The sequence below is a fragment of the Eriocheir sinensis genome, chromosome 45 (genome assembly GCF_024679095.1).
Source record: "Eriocheir sinensis breed Jianghai 21 chromosome 45, ASM2467909v1, whole genome shotgun sequence".
NCBI lineage: Eukaryota > Metazoa > Arthropoda > Malacostraca > Decapoda > Varunidae > Eriocheir > Eriocheir sinensis.
Window position 1 is genome coordinate 2369748 of NC_066553.1, and position 11747 is coordinate 2381494.

Sequence of the window (11747 nt, forward strand, 5' to 3'; positions counted from 1 at the left end):
TTGTTCAGTGGTAGGCTATTACTTAAATTTCTCAAAACACGTAATAAACTGGTACGGTGGGTGGGGGGGGTGGGGGTGGGGGGTCAATAGGGTTTCAGTGTGACCATATCCTGACCACTGAATGACCGGGGTAAAAAAATAGTTATAAAGGACCCACGGATTCACTCCATCACAACCTTTCTATTGTAATGGTTAGCCTAGTACGTTCTGTCCGCTGCCTCTTGCAACACACTCGGGAATAAGGACCCCCAGTTATCATCATCATTCTTTTCCTTCTTTCTCTTCTACTTCTTCTACTTCTTCTTCTTCTTCTTCTTCTTCTTTTTTAACGTCCGTATTTTCCCTTACATGGGGTTGGACGATCTATAAGTCTCCCATTCCTGACAATCGTATAGCCTATTCAATCTCCTCCCCAATGTTCATGCGTTCACCTCTGCCATCAGCTATTTCCAAAGGCTGAAAAGGAGATTAATCGGTTTTTCATGAGGGTTTTTTCATGTTCATGGCAGAGAAGAAGGATCAAACTACCACCAGGGTCATTAAGCTACCCCAGGAAATGCCCACAACGCCCACGAAAAGCCTTGTCAAATACCGTACCATCTCAACCTCGCACTCAACACGTCCCTCAAACCACACAATTTACATCGTTTTCTTATAAATAATTTACCCAGCAGTGATGGGTACCAGGTATTAATCGGGGGTTGTGTCCCGTCTCCTGGGATCTGTTCCCTTCTATAATTCCTTCCCCTTCTGTCTCTCTCCGGCATATGACCACAGATGTTGCGCCGACTAAATTAAACTTTCCAACATTTATAAATAATTTAGTTTGGGCTCTACCCGGATGAGCAAAGGGCCGAAAAAACACTATTAGATACAAAGAAATTCCATGAAAGCTATTTTGGGAAGGGTAAAGGCCGCGGGCATTCTACTCCCTACAGGTCGGTCAGCAGCAGGCCCCAGCAGGGTAAAGCCCGATTTACATTACCCGTCTTCCGACCGACAGGCAGACCGCCGGCTAGACGCCGTCAGACTGTTGTATATTTACACGACACGTTCTCGGTCCGTCCATCACTCCATCTCTGTCTCGTAGTGCTCACGCAGCTGCTGTCACGTGAGCATCATGGCCCCTCGCCCTCTCAGCATCAAGACTTTGGCAGCGATTGCTTTGCTTTTAGAAGAAGAGGATGAAGAACGCAGTGGAAAGAGGAAGAGAATGTGGGTGCACCAGTCTCTGCAGAAAAGGAAGTCCGAGGGAGAATTCTGGACCCTGTTTAAAGAGCTGTCAGATGATGAAGTGAAGTTCTACCAGTACTTCAGGATGTCCAAGGCTAAGTTCAGTTACTTACTGCAGAAAATAGAGATGGACCTGACAATATCATAGAGCTCTTCATGGCCACGGACGAGTTCTATCAGTCTTTCGTCCATGGTGCCGGAAAATGAATTAAAAATGTTATGGGCGCGGACGAGGCAACACGTACAAGCCGCGAGATGAACGGGTACCGTACGGGTCTTCGTTCACACTACCCGTCACCCACCCGTCGAGCCGGAGTCAGGCCGCCGTCACGCCGGCCAGGAATTCTCGAGAGGAAATCCGGGACGTGTCGGTTGGGTGTCGGACGACTGCTGCCGTCAGCTTGACGGGTAGTGTAAACACTTCCATTTAAATACATGAAAGAAATCTTGACGGCGTCTAGCCGGCGGTCTGCCTGTCGGTCGGAAGACGGGTAATGTAAATCGGCCTTAAGCCGGCAACTCCGTGACGCTGGAGGTGTGGTTAGGTTGAGTCAGACTGGGCCGGTGACATCACAGCCGCCAAACATTACTACATGATAACAAGAATTCCTCTGGCGAACATCCGCTGCCTCAAGACGTTCCCCGCCGCGTCACAAGTCAGTTCCCCCGGCCTGTCTGATCGAGTGGCAGGCTGTTCTCTTTGTCCACGGCTGGTAGGACACGTTTCGGGGCCAAGCAAACATTTTCACGACGCCTTGACCTCACAGTGATTGTTCCCAGGTGTTTTGATGTCCACTGTAACCGCAAAGTCTTCAAGAAACGTCAGAATCGGGCACGGGGAAAAAGCTTCGAAGTCAGGGTGATAAAAGAGAGGCCCCATCACAAACTCCCGTGCGTTTTGGGGCCAAGCAAGCATTCTCACGACGCCTTGACCTCACAGTGATTGTTCCCAGGTGTTTTGATGTCCACTGTAACCGCCAAGTCTTAAACGCTAGAATCGGGAAAGAGTAAGAAGCTTCGAAGTCATTGTGATAGAGGCCCCATCACAGACTCCCGTGCGTTTTGGGGCCAAGCAAGCATTCTTACGACGCCTTGACCTCACAGTGATTGTTTCCAGGTGTTATGGTGTCCACTATAACCGGCAAGTCTTAAACGCTAGAATCGGGAAAGAGTAAGAAGCTTCGAAGTCATTGTGATAGAGGCCCCATCACAGACTCCCGTGCGTTTTGGGGCCAAGCAAGCATTCTCACGACGCCTTGACCTCACAGTGATAGTTCCCATGTGTTTTGGTGTTCACTGTAACCGCCAAGTCTTAAACGCTAGAATCGGGAAAGAGTAAGAAGCTTCGAAGTCATTGTGATAGAGTGGGCCCATCACAGACTCCCGTACGAGGCTTTCGACCCCGACTGAAGTAAAGGATTATATGATAAGTGATTCCTCAAGTGAAGAAGGAGCACAGTGGAGGTTTGGAGGACGTACGCTTGGTGAAAGTCCCGCGAGAAAGAAACGAAAGAAAGAAGGAAGGAAAAGGAGTAAGAAAGAACGTTCGAACGCAAGTTAGAAAGAAAGAAAGAAGGAAAGAAAAGAAGCAAGAAAGAACGAGCGAACGGAAGTTAGAAAGAAAGGATAGAAGAAAGGGCACAGGAAAAGCTTACAAACTCAGCTACAATTAATTATTTTTCTAGTGATTCATGGACAATTAGTGAAGAATGGAAGCTCTGAGTCCTTAGGAAAACAATAATCACTCGTGTCTTTCAATAAGTTACGAAATGGCTACAGGCCCGTGAGGGAGGCTTCTGTGGCGGATGCTTCCTCCACTACGAACTTTATTTCCACAAACGTACTGCCCTCATCACAGCCACCATCATCATCAGTCAACTGTAGGACAAACAAAGCCTTTCCCGATCGAGAACTTTCCGCGTTTTCCCAGCTGGTGCTTGTGAAGGAGCTACTGATAGTACACTCATTCTTCAAGAACCAACATGACCAGGCTGCCGTAGAGGACATCAACACGTAGGAGCTCAACAAAGGACAATACAGTGAAAGGATATCGCTGTAGGAAAGGCTTATATTAAGTCCCACGCCTACTGTAGGACTGCTTCGTTCTGTAGGAGATCAACTAAGGAAAAGACAGTTGAAGGAAGTCGCTGTAGGAAAGGCTTAAAGTCCTACGCCTTCTTCAGTGGTGCCTCGGTTCTGAAGGAGTTGCAAATATACTCATTCTCATCGCTGAAGGGCCTCGTGATGCTGGGGAAGGTGATGCAGCTGCTGATGGTGGTGGTTTTGGCGGTGGCGGTGTCGGGAAAGGTCGCCGACGTCACCCCGCCCGCCGCCGATGTGACGCCGACCTGCCGCGACGGTCCCCGAGGCTCCACGTGTGTCTTTGTCAACGCTGTGCAGGTGAGGCCATGGAGGGGGTGGGGGCGGGGGTTCTCTCTCTCTCTCTCTCTCTCTCTCTCTCTCTCTCTCTCTCTCTCTCTCTCTCTCTCTCTCTCTCTCTCTCTCTCTCTCTCTCTCTCTCTCTCTCTCTCTCTCTCTCTCTCTCTCTCTCTCTCTCTCTCTCTCTCTCTCAAATTAATTCTTTTCACAATACTACATATAATTCTGGTCCGCAAGAACTGTCTAACAGAGAAACTTGTTCACTGTCGCATAAATAAGAAGTAGAACGCGCACATTCATGTCTTGGGGCTAAAATTGATATACTTGAGAGTTAATAAAGGAAATCCAGAATGCTCATAAAACTACCCCTGGAAATGCCCCAAAACTCCCACGAAAGCCTTGTCATATATGTGCTTGAGTGCAGAAATGTTAAGAATATGGAAAAGGAGATCAATCGCTTTATAATGAGTGTTTTTGTAAGTTCATGGCACCAAAAAGTGATCAGACTACCAGAAGGCTCATAAAACTACCCCTGGAAATGCCCCAAAACTCCCACGAAAGCCTTGTCATATATGTGCTTGAGTGCAGAAATGTTAAGAATACTGATCTAAAAGCTGTGGGAACATGTTAGATTGTATTTAGAAATGTAATAAAGCAAGTTGTCGAAGAGGCTTGTAACTTTTTATCAGCCGTGTTGCATCGTTTCCTCGATAGATATTGATTTGATTTATAGACCATATTCCTTTCCTCATAGTTCGTTGTATAACCCGTTTGCCTCCTGTCCGCAGCGATTACCACGGATTTAAATTTCACGGTATTATAAGACAGTCGCTTCTCATATCAGCTATTTCTAAAAGTCAAAGAGGGGATCAGTCGGGTTCTAATTAGTGTTTCTTTAGGTTCACGGTACAGAAGAAGGGTCAAACTACCACCAGGGTCATAAAACTAGTACTGGAAATGCCCACAACTCCTACGAAAGCCTTGTCAAATGTGTGTTTCTTAGGTTCATGGTACAGAAGAAGGGTCAAACTACCACCAGGGTCATGAAACTAGTACTGGAAATGCCCACAACTCCTACGAAAGCCTTGTCAAATGTGTGTTTCTTAGGTTCACGGTACAGAAGAAGGGTCAACCTACCACCAGGGTCATAAAACTAGTACTGGAAATGCCCACAACTCCTACGAAAGCCTTGTCAAATATGTGTGTTTCTTAGGTTCATGGTATAGACTATAGAAGAAGGGTCAAACTACCACCAGGGTCATAAAACTACCCCTGGAAATGTCCCAAACTCCTATGAAAGCCTTGTCAAATATGTGTGTTTCTTAGGTTCATGATACAGAAGAAGGGTCAACCTACCACCAGGGTCATAAAACTACCCCTGGAAATGTCACAAACTCCTATGAAAGCCTTGTCAAATGTGTGTTTCTTAGGTTCATGGTACAGAAGAAGGGTCAAACTACCACCAGGGTCATAAAACTACCCCTGGAAATGTCACAAACTCCTACGAAAGCCTTGTCAAATGTGTGTTTCTTAGGTTCATGGTACAGAAGAAGGGTCAAACTACCACCAGGGTCATAAAACTACCCCTGGAAATGTCCCAAACTCCTACGAAAGCCTTGTCAAATGTGTGTTTCTTAGGTTCATGGTACAGAAGAAGGGTCAAACTACCACCAGGGTTATAAAACTACCCCTGGAAATGTCCCAAACTCCTATGAAAGCCTTGTCAAATATGTGTGTTTCTTAGGTTCATGGTACAGAAGAAGGATCAAACTACCACCAGGGTCATAAAACTACCCCTGGAAATGTCACAAACTCCTACGAAAGCCTTGTCAAATGTGTGTTTCTTAGGTTCATGGTACAGAAGAAGGGTCAAACTACCACCAGGGTCATAAAACTAGTACTGGAAATGCCCACAACTCCTACGAAAGCCTTGTCAAATGTAGGTTTCTTAGGTTCATGGTACAGAAGAAGGGTCAAACTACCACCAGGGTCATAAAACTACCCCTGGAAATGTCACAAACTCCTATGAAAGCCTTGTCAAATGTGTGTTTCTTAGGTTCATGGTACAGAAGAAGGATCAAACTACCACCAGGGTCATAAAACTACCCCTGGAAATGTCACAAACTCCTATGAAAGCCTTGTCAAATATGTGTTCTTGGGTGACGAAATGTTTAGTAATACGGCCCATATATAGAGCCGGATTCACAGTCCAACACAGTGTCTTCGTAACAGCCCGAACCAAACTATAGAATCCCATACAATCCAAAACGGTGAGGTCTTCGATGCCACACTAAATACACAAGACATTTCCTGTATAGTTTCATCAAATTTGTGAACTTGAATATAAACACCAGACACTATACAAGGAAATTTCGAAGGCTCTGATATTGGTTTGGGAGCTTACTAACCCATCATGGGGAACTGTGAAACTGGCCCATAGTCCCAGGTCCTTCTCTGCCTCTGTGGTGAAGAGTGGAGTGTTTCCCCATGTGGTATTGGTGTGCTGGGTATCCCCTCCCAAGGCGTATTGCTTTACTTTTTTCGTCATTGAATTGTAGCAGCCACTTTTTGTTCCATTCCTGTAGCTTGGTGATGTCTTCTGGTAGGAAATCCGCAGTCAAAGGGTTAAGTAAAGTGAAGTAAAAAAATTGTGTAGTAGAGAGGAAAAGTTAATGTTAAATAATGGAAGAGGAAAATTTTGGAACATAGGGAATAATAACTTTTTTTTTATGTTAATGGCCACAGACAGTGTTCATAGTTTGCTTTGTTTATCATAGTTTTTATTTGTTTGCTTTTGTTTACCTTTATTTGTTTACTGTTTCGTTTACTGCTTGTTTACTTTTGTTTGCCTTTACTAATTGTTTATTATTGCGTTTACTACCTGTTTGCTTTTGTTTACCTTTATTTGCTTATTAATGCCGTTTGATGCTTCATTTGTCAAGCTTTCTCCTTTCTCCCTAATGAACTCCTCATTAAGCACCACACACGTCTTTCAGGAAGTGGAGGTCGGTGACGGGAGCGTGGTGGTGGCGGCGGCGGGCGTTGCATCACATCCGGTCACGTTCCCCTGCCCGGCAACCCTCGACGTCACCAACTCCTCCATCAACATCACGAGACGGAGGGCTACAGCGGTGGCACCCGGCCCGTCACGCACGTCGCGGCCTTCCCTGAATGCGACCCAGACAAATGTGACGGCGCCACGCGTGGTGTCGGGTGGCCCGTCACACGCCTCCTACCCTTCTCTGAACACAGCGGAGACAACGGAGACAAACGTAACAACCTCCGAGGCCGTGCCGTCTAGTCCGTCACACGCGTCTCAGCCTTCCCTCAACACGACGGAGACAAAGGTGACAACTTCCCAGGCCGTGCCGTCTGGCCCGTCACACGCGCCACAGCCGGAGACAAACGTGACGGCTCCATTGACGGTGCCGTCCGGGCCGTCACACGCGCCACAGCCTTCCCTCAACACGACGGAGACAAAGGTGACAACTTCCCAGGCCGTGCCGTCTGGCCCGTCACACGCGCCACAGCCGGAGACAAACGTGACGGCTCCATTGGCGGTGCCGTCCGGGCCGTCACACGCGCCACAGCCTTCCCTCAACACGACGGAGACAAACGTGACAACCTCCCAGGCCGTGCCGTCTGGCCCGTCACAGCCTTCCCTCAACACGACGGAGACAAACGTGACGGCTCCATTGGCGGTGCCGTCCGTGCCGTCACGCCCGTTCCAACCCCGCTCGGGTAGGATGGGGAGAGCTGTGAGGAGGCCACACTTCGTCTCCGTCGGCAGCGGCAGCCCTAAACTGAGGAACACATCGGAGGTGTCGCCGCCGCCGCCGCCGCCGCTGCCGCCGCCGCCGCCGCCGCTGCCGCCGCCGCCACAGGAGTGCATCGTGAATGTCTCGGCGCGGCACTCAACGTTCCGGGAGGTGCGGGGTCACTTCGACGCGGCACAGTTCGAGAACAGCAAGATCGTCCTTCTGTATGGAACGTACGACGGGGAGTTGGTTTTGAGGGACTCTGAGGTGGCGAACATCTCCCTGAGCGGCGAGACAGTGACGATCCAAGACACCAAGATCGAGCTGATCAATGGCCTGACGGTGAAGCGGCGCCTGGAGATGCGGCGCGTGGAGGTGGGACGCGTGGCCCGGGGCGGCCTGATGGTCTACTCCCTGGGGCAGAAGGCGGCGCGGCAGCCACACTCCCTGAGCCACGTGACTATGGAGCGGATGGAGGCCAAGTCCCTGGTGGTGACCGGGGCGTTGGTCAAGATGGCTGACGTGAGCGTGGACGTGCTGGCCAAGGACGCGATCACCGTGCGGAACGGCGGCGTGCTGATCCTGACCCGTGTGGCGCTGCACGGCTGCAAGTCCTTCCAGTGCCTCACCCTGCAGCGCGGCGCCAGGCTCGTCCTCAGGAACACAACCATCAGGAACAGAACGATCACCAAGATGGACCTTCGGCCTACCTCAGAGGCCGACATGTACCCGCTGCTCGCCCTGGTGTCCACGGATGACCACCCGCCCCTCAAGGTCACCTTCGATTGGTACTGGGTCATACTCATGGGCGTGTGCGGGGTGGTCGCTGGCTTGGTGATCGGCAGCGCCCTTATGTGGAGGCGACAGAGCCCCCGTGTGTGCCCCGCCTCCACCTTCACCCTGGCTGACCTCCTCTCCCATGACCAGCTGCAGGAGGGCGGCAACACCCAGAACCACCTGGTAGACAACGCCACGAGCCAGTTTCGGCCATCCATCTTTACCAGGCAGGACTCGGGCCTCACGTCCTCTTCATTCGGCTCCTACGCGAACCTCCAGACGCCCCCATCAACCCTTATGACGATAACCACGGAGTCGAATTCTGTGGACTGATTAAGGCCAAAGGGACCGTCGAGTCTCAGAAAACTGTCGCCCATTCTCGTACACGGCTTCTGTAACGTCCATTTCTTACATCAATCGTGTCTAAATAATTGGACAGCAGAATTATGAGTCTAATTTCTCATCTGTATTGCCTAAGGTACAGGTGATGCAATCTGGTTAGCGTCGGAGGTGATCAGTCAGTTACCAAAGTCAACGGCTGAAACGGAGAGGAACATGGCGAGAGTAAACACTAAACAGCTCTCAGTGGAGTCCAAGACATTCCCAGCCGCTCACACTCAAAAGGACCAACTTCAGCTCATTGTGACTGTGAGTAAACGGGTCTCCAAACAGACACCGGTGAACGAGAATTGACAGATATACAGACACACTGATTCATTGCTTGTGATTGTGTGTTGTTGTTTAAGATCTTGTTCCTCTGTAGGGCGATCTGTCGACGAGGAATATATGCCGTGCGTGAAATGTGACAGGTTGGTGAAAGACATGAATGTTTGCATGCGTCTACTATTGGGGACTTTGTGTATACCGCAAATGTGAGATTGACGCGAAATTGCGATATGCGAAGCGAATGAATTGGTGTATATAAAGATAGCCTACAACGGGACAGTGTTGAGCGGAAAAAAAGAATGGGAGATTATGGTGTTTTGGAGTGTTAATTAAGTTAGCAGTGAAGAAATGTACGCGGCATATGATGGTGTGCACGAGTACTGAAGAAAAGAAGAAAATAAGTGTTAACCAGAGAGACTATATATGGTTAGTGTGCTGGCGTCGGAACAGTCAAGAGAGAGAGAGAGAGAGAGAGAGAGAGAGAGAGAGAGAGAGAGAGAGAGAGAGAGAGAGAGTAGTATACATAAACTATGAAATTATAAAGATATATAGATGGTTACATGCTACCAGTGACGAGCTCTCCTGCATTACGATACCCATGATTAATTAAATGACCTGATTGTTTCACTGTGTTACGCCAGGGGGTATATTTTTGGGGGTATTTGTATGGGGGGTGCTAGTTTGGGGCGCGGAGGGCTGGGTGGCTACGATGCCTGAGACGAGAGACATGCCCTTCTGCCCCTGCATGCCCTGCCCGCTTCTGTGAGCCCTGTGCGTGTCTGTGCCCCCTCTGAGTACTGGGATTTACTGTGCCTTGTAAACCAGTGTTCTGTACGTGTTGGAGTTGTTACGTAAAGTGGAAATCCTGCACTGTGAGCCTCTTTGCCCTGTCTTGCCCCTCGTGGTGTTCTGGCGGCCTTGGGGAGTGTCGGAGTGGTGTGCCTTGCTGGGTGTTCACGGCCCGTTATGTGGTGGTCTGGGGTTGTGGCACACCGCCTGCCCGTGCTTGGAGTCCGGGGTGTAACAACTTATTAAAATAGTCTACGAATAAACTATCATTTTCTTTAATGTTGTTAGCGGGGTGACTTTAATAAAATGAAATACACGGCGAACTTCACTAGACCGTCTTTATTTGACAGTATCCTCCTCTCAAAGACTTGCCGCAGAGTTATACAAGTAAAGCATAATAGAGTTCGTGTGGTCAAAAGTGTATTATGAGATTGATATGTTTTCCCATCTGTTACAATTATTTCTATGCGTATATGACCTGCCCAAGTTATTTTCTTATTCCTAATCAATAAAACATGCTCAACCTTTGTCAGTTCTCTAGTTTATTATGCTGTTCCTGTTTCTTCATTCCTCTTTGTTTATTTAGCTTGTCTATAAATAAATACATGCATCACGGGGCCATCGTCTGCTTGTTTACCTATTTCTTAACAGGACTCAGAATTTTTATTATTTAGGCGTAATGTATAGTTTTAGATAATAATAACTCTTTAAATTCACTATCAGACTATACTAAGAGTTTAAGTAAGCCGAAAAGCTGAAATAAAAGGCAAATGACAGACACCTGAGAAACACATTTTTCCGTATTAAAACCTAAAACAACAATCTAAATGAGCACTCAGGCATAAAAAGTGATGTTAAAGCTAAACCACGTGTTAACATGGGCAGAAAAAGGGTATTAAGGGTATCTTGAGAAGTGCTTTGAGGTGTTTTGGTGTTAAGAAGTGCATACAGATGGGAGTGTTTGGTGCTGTGTGGTGACGTTTGGCCGCGGTGTGAGTGTGTGCGTGTGTCCGTGTGTGTGCAGTGGCGTGAGGACAGGCGGCGGCATGGAGCACATCAAGACGCCCAAGGTATGTAGCATAAAACTGCCTGGTGCTGGTGGGGGGGCGGGAAGGGTCACGAGGGGAGGGTCATTGGTCGGGGGTTGGTGTCCTTCACTGCCCGTCACGCCGCCGCCTCCCGTCACTGGTGGCTGCTGGTGGTGGTGGTGGTGGTGTTTTGTCATGGCAGGGATCATTTTTCACTAATTCGCTCAAAGATGTGTAGCGTAAAACTGCCTGGTGCTAATGGGGGGGCGTGGCTGAGCGGGGAGGGTCACGTGGGAAGGGTCATTGGTCGGGGGTTGGTGTCCTTCACTGCCCGTCACTGCCCGTCACGTCGCCGCCTCCCGTCACTGGTGGCTGGTGATGGTGGTGGTGTTTTGTCATGGCAGGGATCTTTTTCCACTAATTCCCCCACATCTCGTTTTCTGGGCACATGTTGGAGAAGGGGCAGCCACCTCTTGCAAAGTTAATACCTCCATTATGGATTCTTTTAAACCCCCCCATTGGGTAGGTTACATTAGGTTAGGTTTGGTTGGTTTAAAGCTATCTCGCATGTGGTGTTGGCTGGTGGGAATACACAGAGCAGGGCAGGGCAGCATCAGGGGTGGGGTCACTACACTGGCTGGTGATAACAGGTGGGAGCGGGACTCCATAATAAAAAGTTCCATATTTTGCCCAGAAATAAACAGCCAGTGTCTCAAAAGATTAGTAGTTGGGAAAGCTGCGTGTGACTATATGGGCTGGTATGATGTGCCATAAGCAGTGTACTTGTGATCAGTCTTGAATATCATATAGCACATCAGATAAGTGTGTTGGGCAGACTTGAAACTGGCAAGTGAGTTTGTTCCTACTACTTCGTCATAATAAATCGTATTATTCTACAGTCAGTAGAAGTAAACTGATGAGACACCTTGAGTCTGTGACCTGTAGTAGCTGACTGGAAAGGTAAATGGAACAAATTAAAGGGCTGGACAACTAATACTAAATGCTCCTCTGCTATCACTGTTCTTCTGTTCTTCACGTCTCTTGAAAAACCATAGGAAAGAGTGTAGATAAAGAAACAGGTGTAGTAATAGTAGTGGAATGTACAAACCTGTGTGGC

General features: G+C 48.5%; 1 protein-coding gene across 3 annotated transcripts; it reads left to right on the forward strand.

The window, feature by feature from the left end:
• The first annotated feature begins 2328 nt into the window (after positions 1 to 2328).
• Positions 2329 to 10134, forward strand: LOC126980865 (uncharacterized). Of its 3 annotated transcripts, none has more exons than XM_050831196.1 (3): positions 2329 to 3633; positions 6609 to 6974; positions 7245 to 10134. In XM_050831196.1, the coding sequence occupies exons 1-3, from the start codon at positions 3478 to 3480 to the stop codon at positions 8478 to 8480; spliced, it is 1758 nt and encodes a 585-aa protein (XP_050687153.1). In that variant the 5' UTR covers positions 2329 to 3477; the 3' UTR covers positions 8481 to 10134. The 3 variants fall into 3 exon arrangements, with proteins under 3 accessions (XP_050687153.1, XP_050687152.1, XP_050687151.1); XM_050831195.1 differs by having other exon boundaries at positions 6609 to 6959; positions 7095 to 10134; XM_050831194.1 differs by having other exon boundaries at positions 3478 to 3633; positions 6609 to 10134.
• Positions 10135 to 11747: the final 1613 nt, after the last annotated feature.

Bases quoted from the DNA above. Each gene is read 5' to 3' on its own strand.
- LOC126980865 (XM_050831194.1), top strand. From the start codon at position 3,478: ATGCTGGGGAAGGTGATGCAGCTGCTGATGGTGGTGGTTTTGGCGGTG. The intron at 3,634-6,608 runs GTGAGGCCATGG...CACGTCTTTCAG, and splicing joins TCTTTGTCAACGCTGTGCAG to GAAGTGGAGGTCGGTGACGG.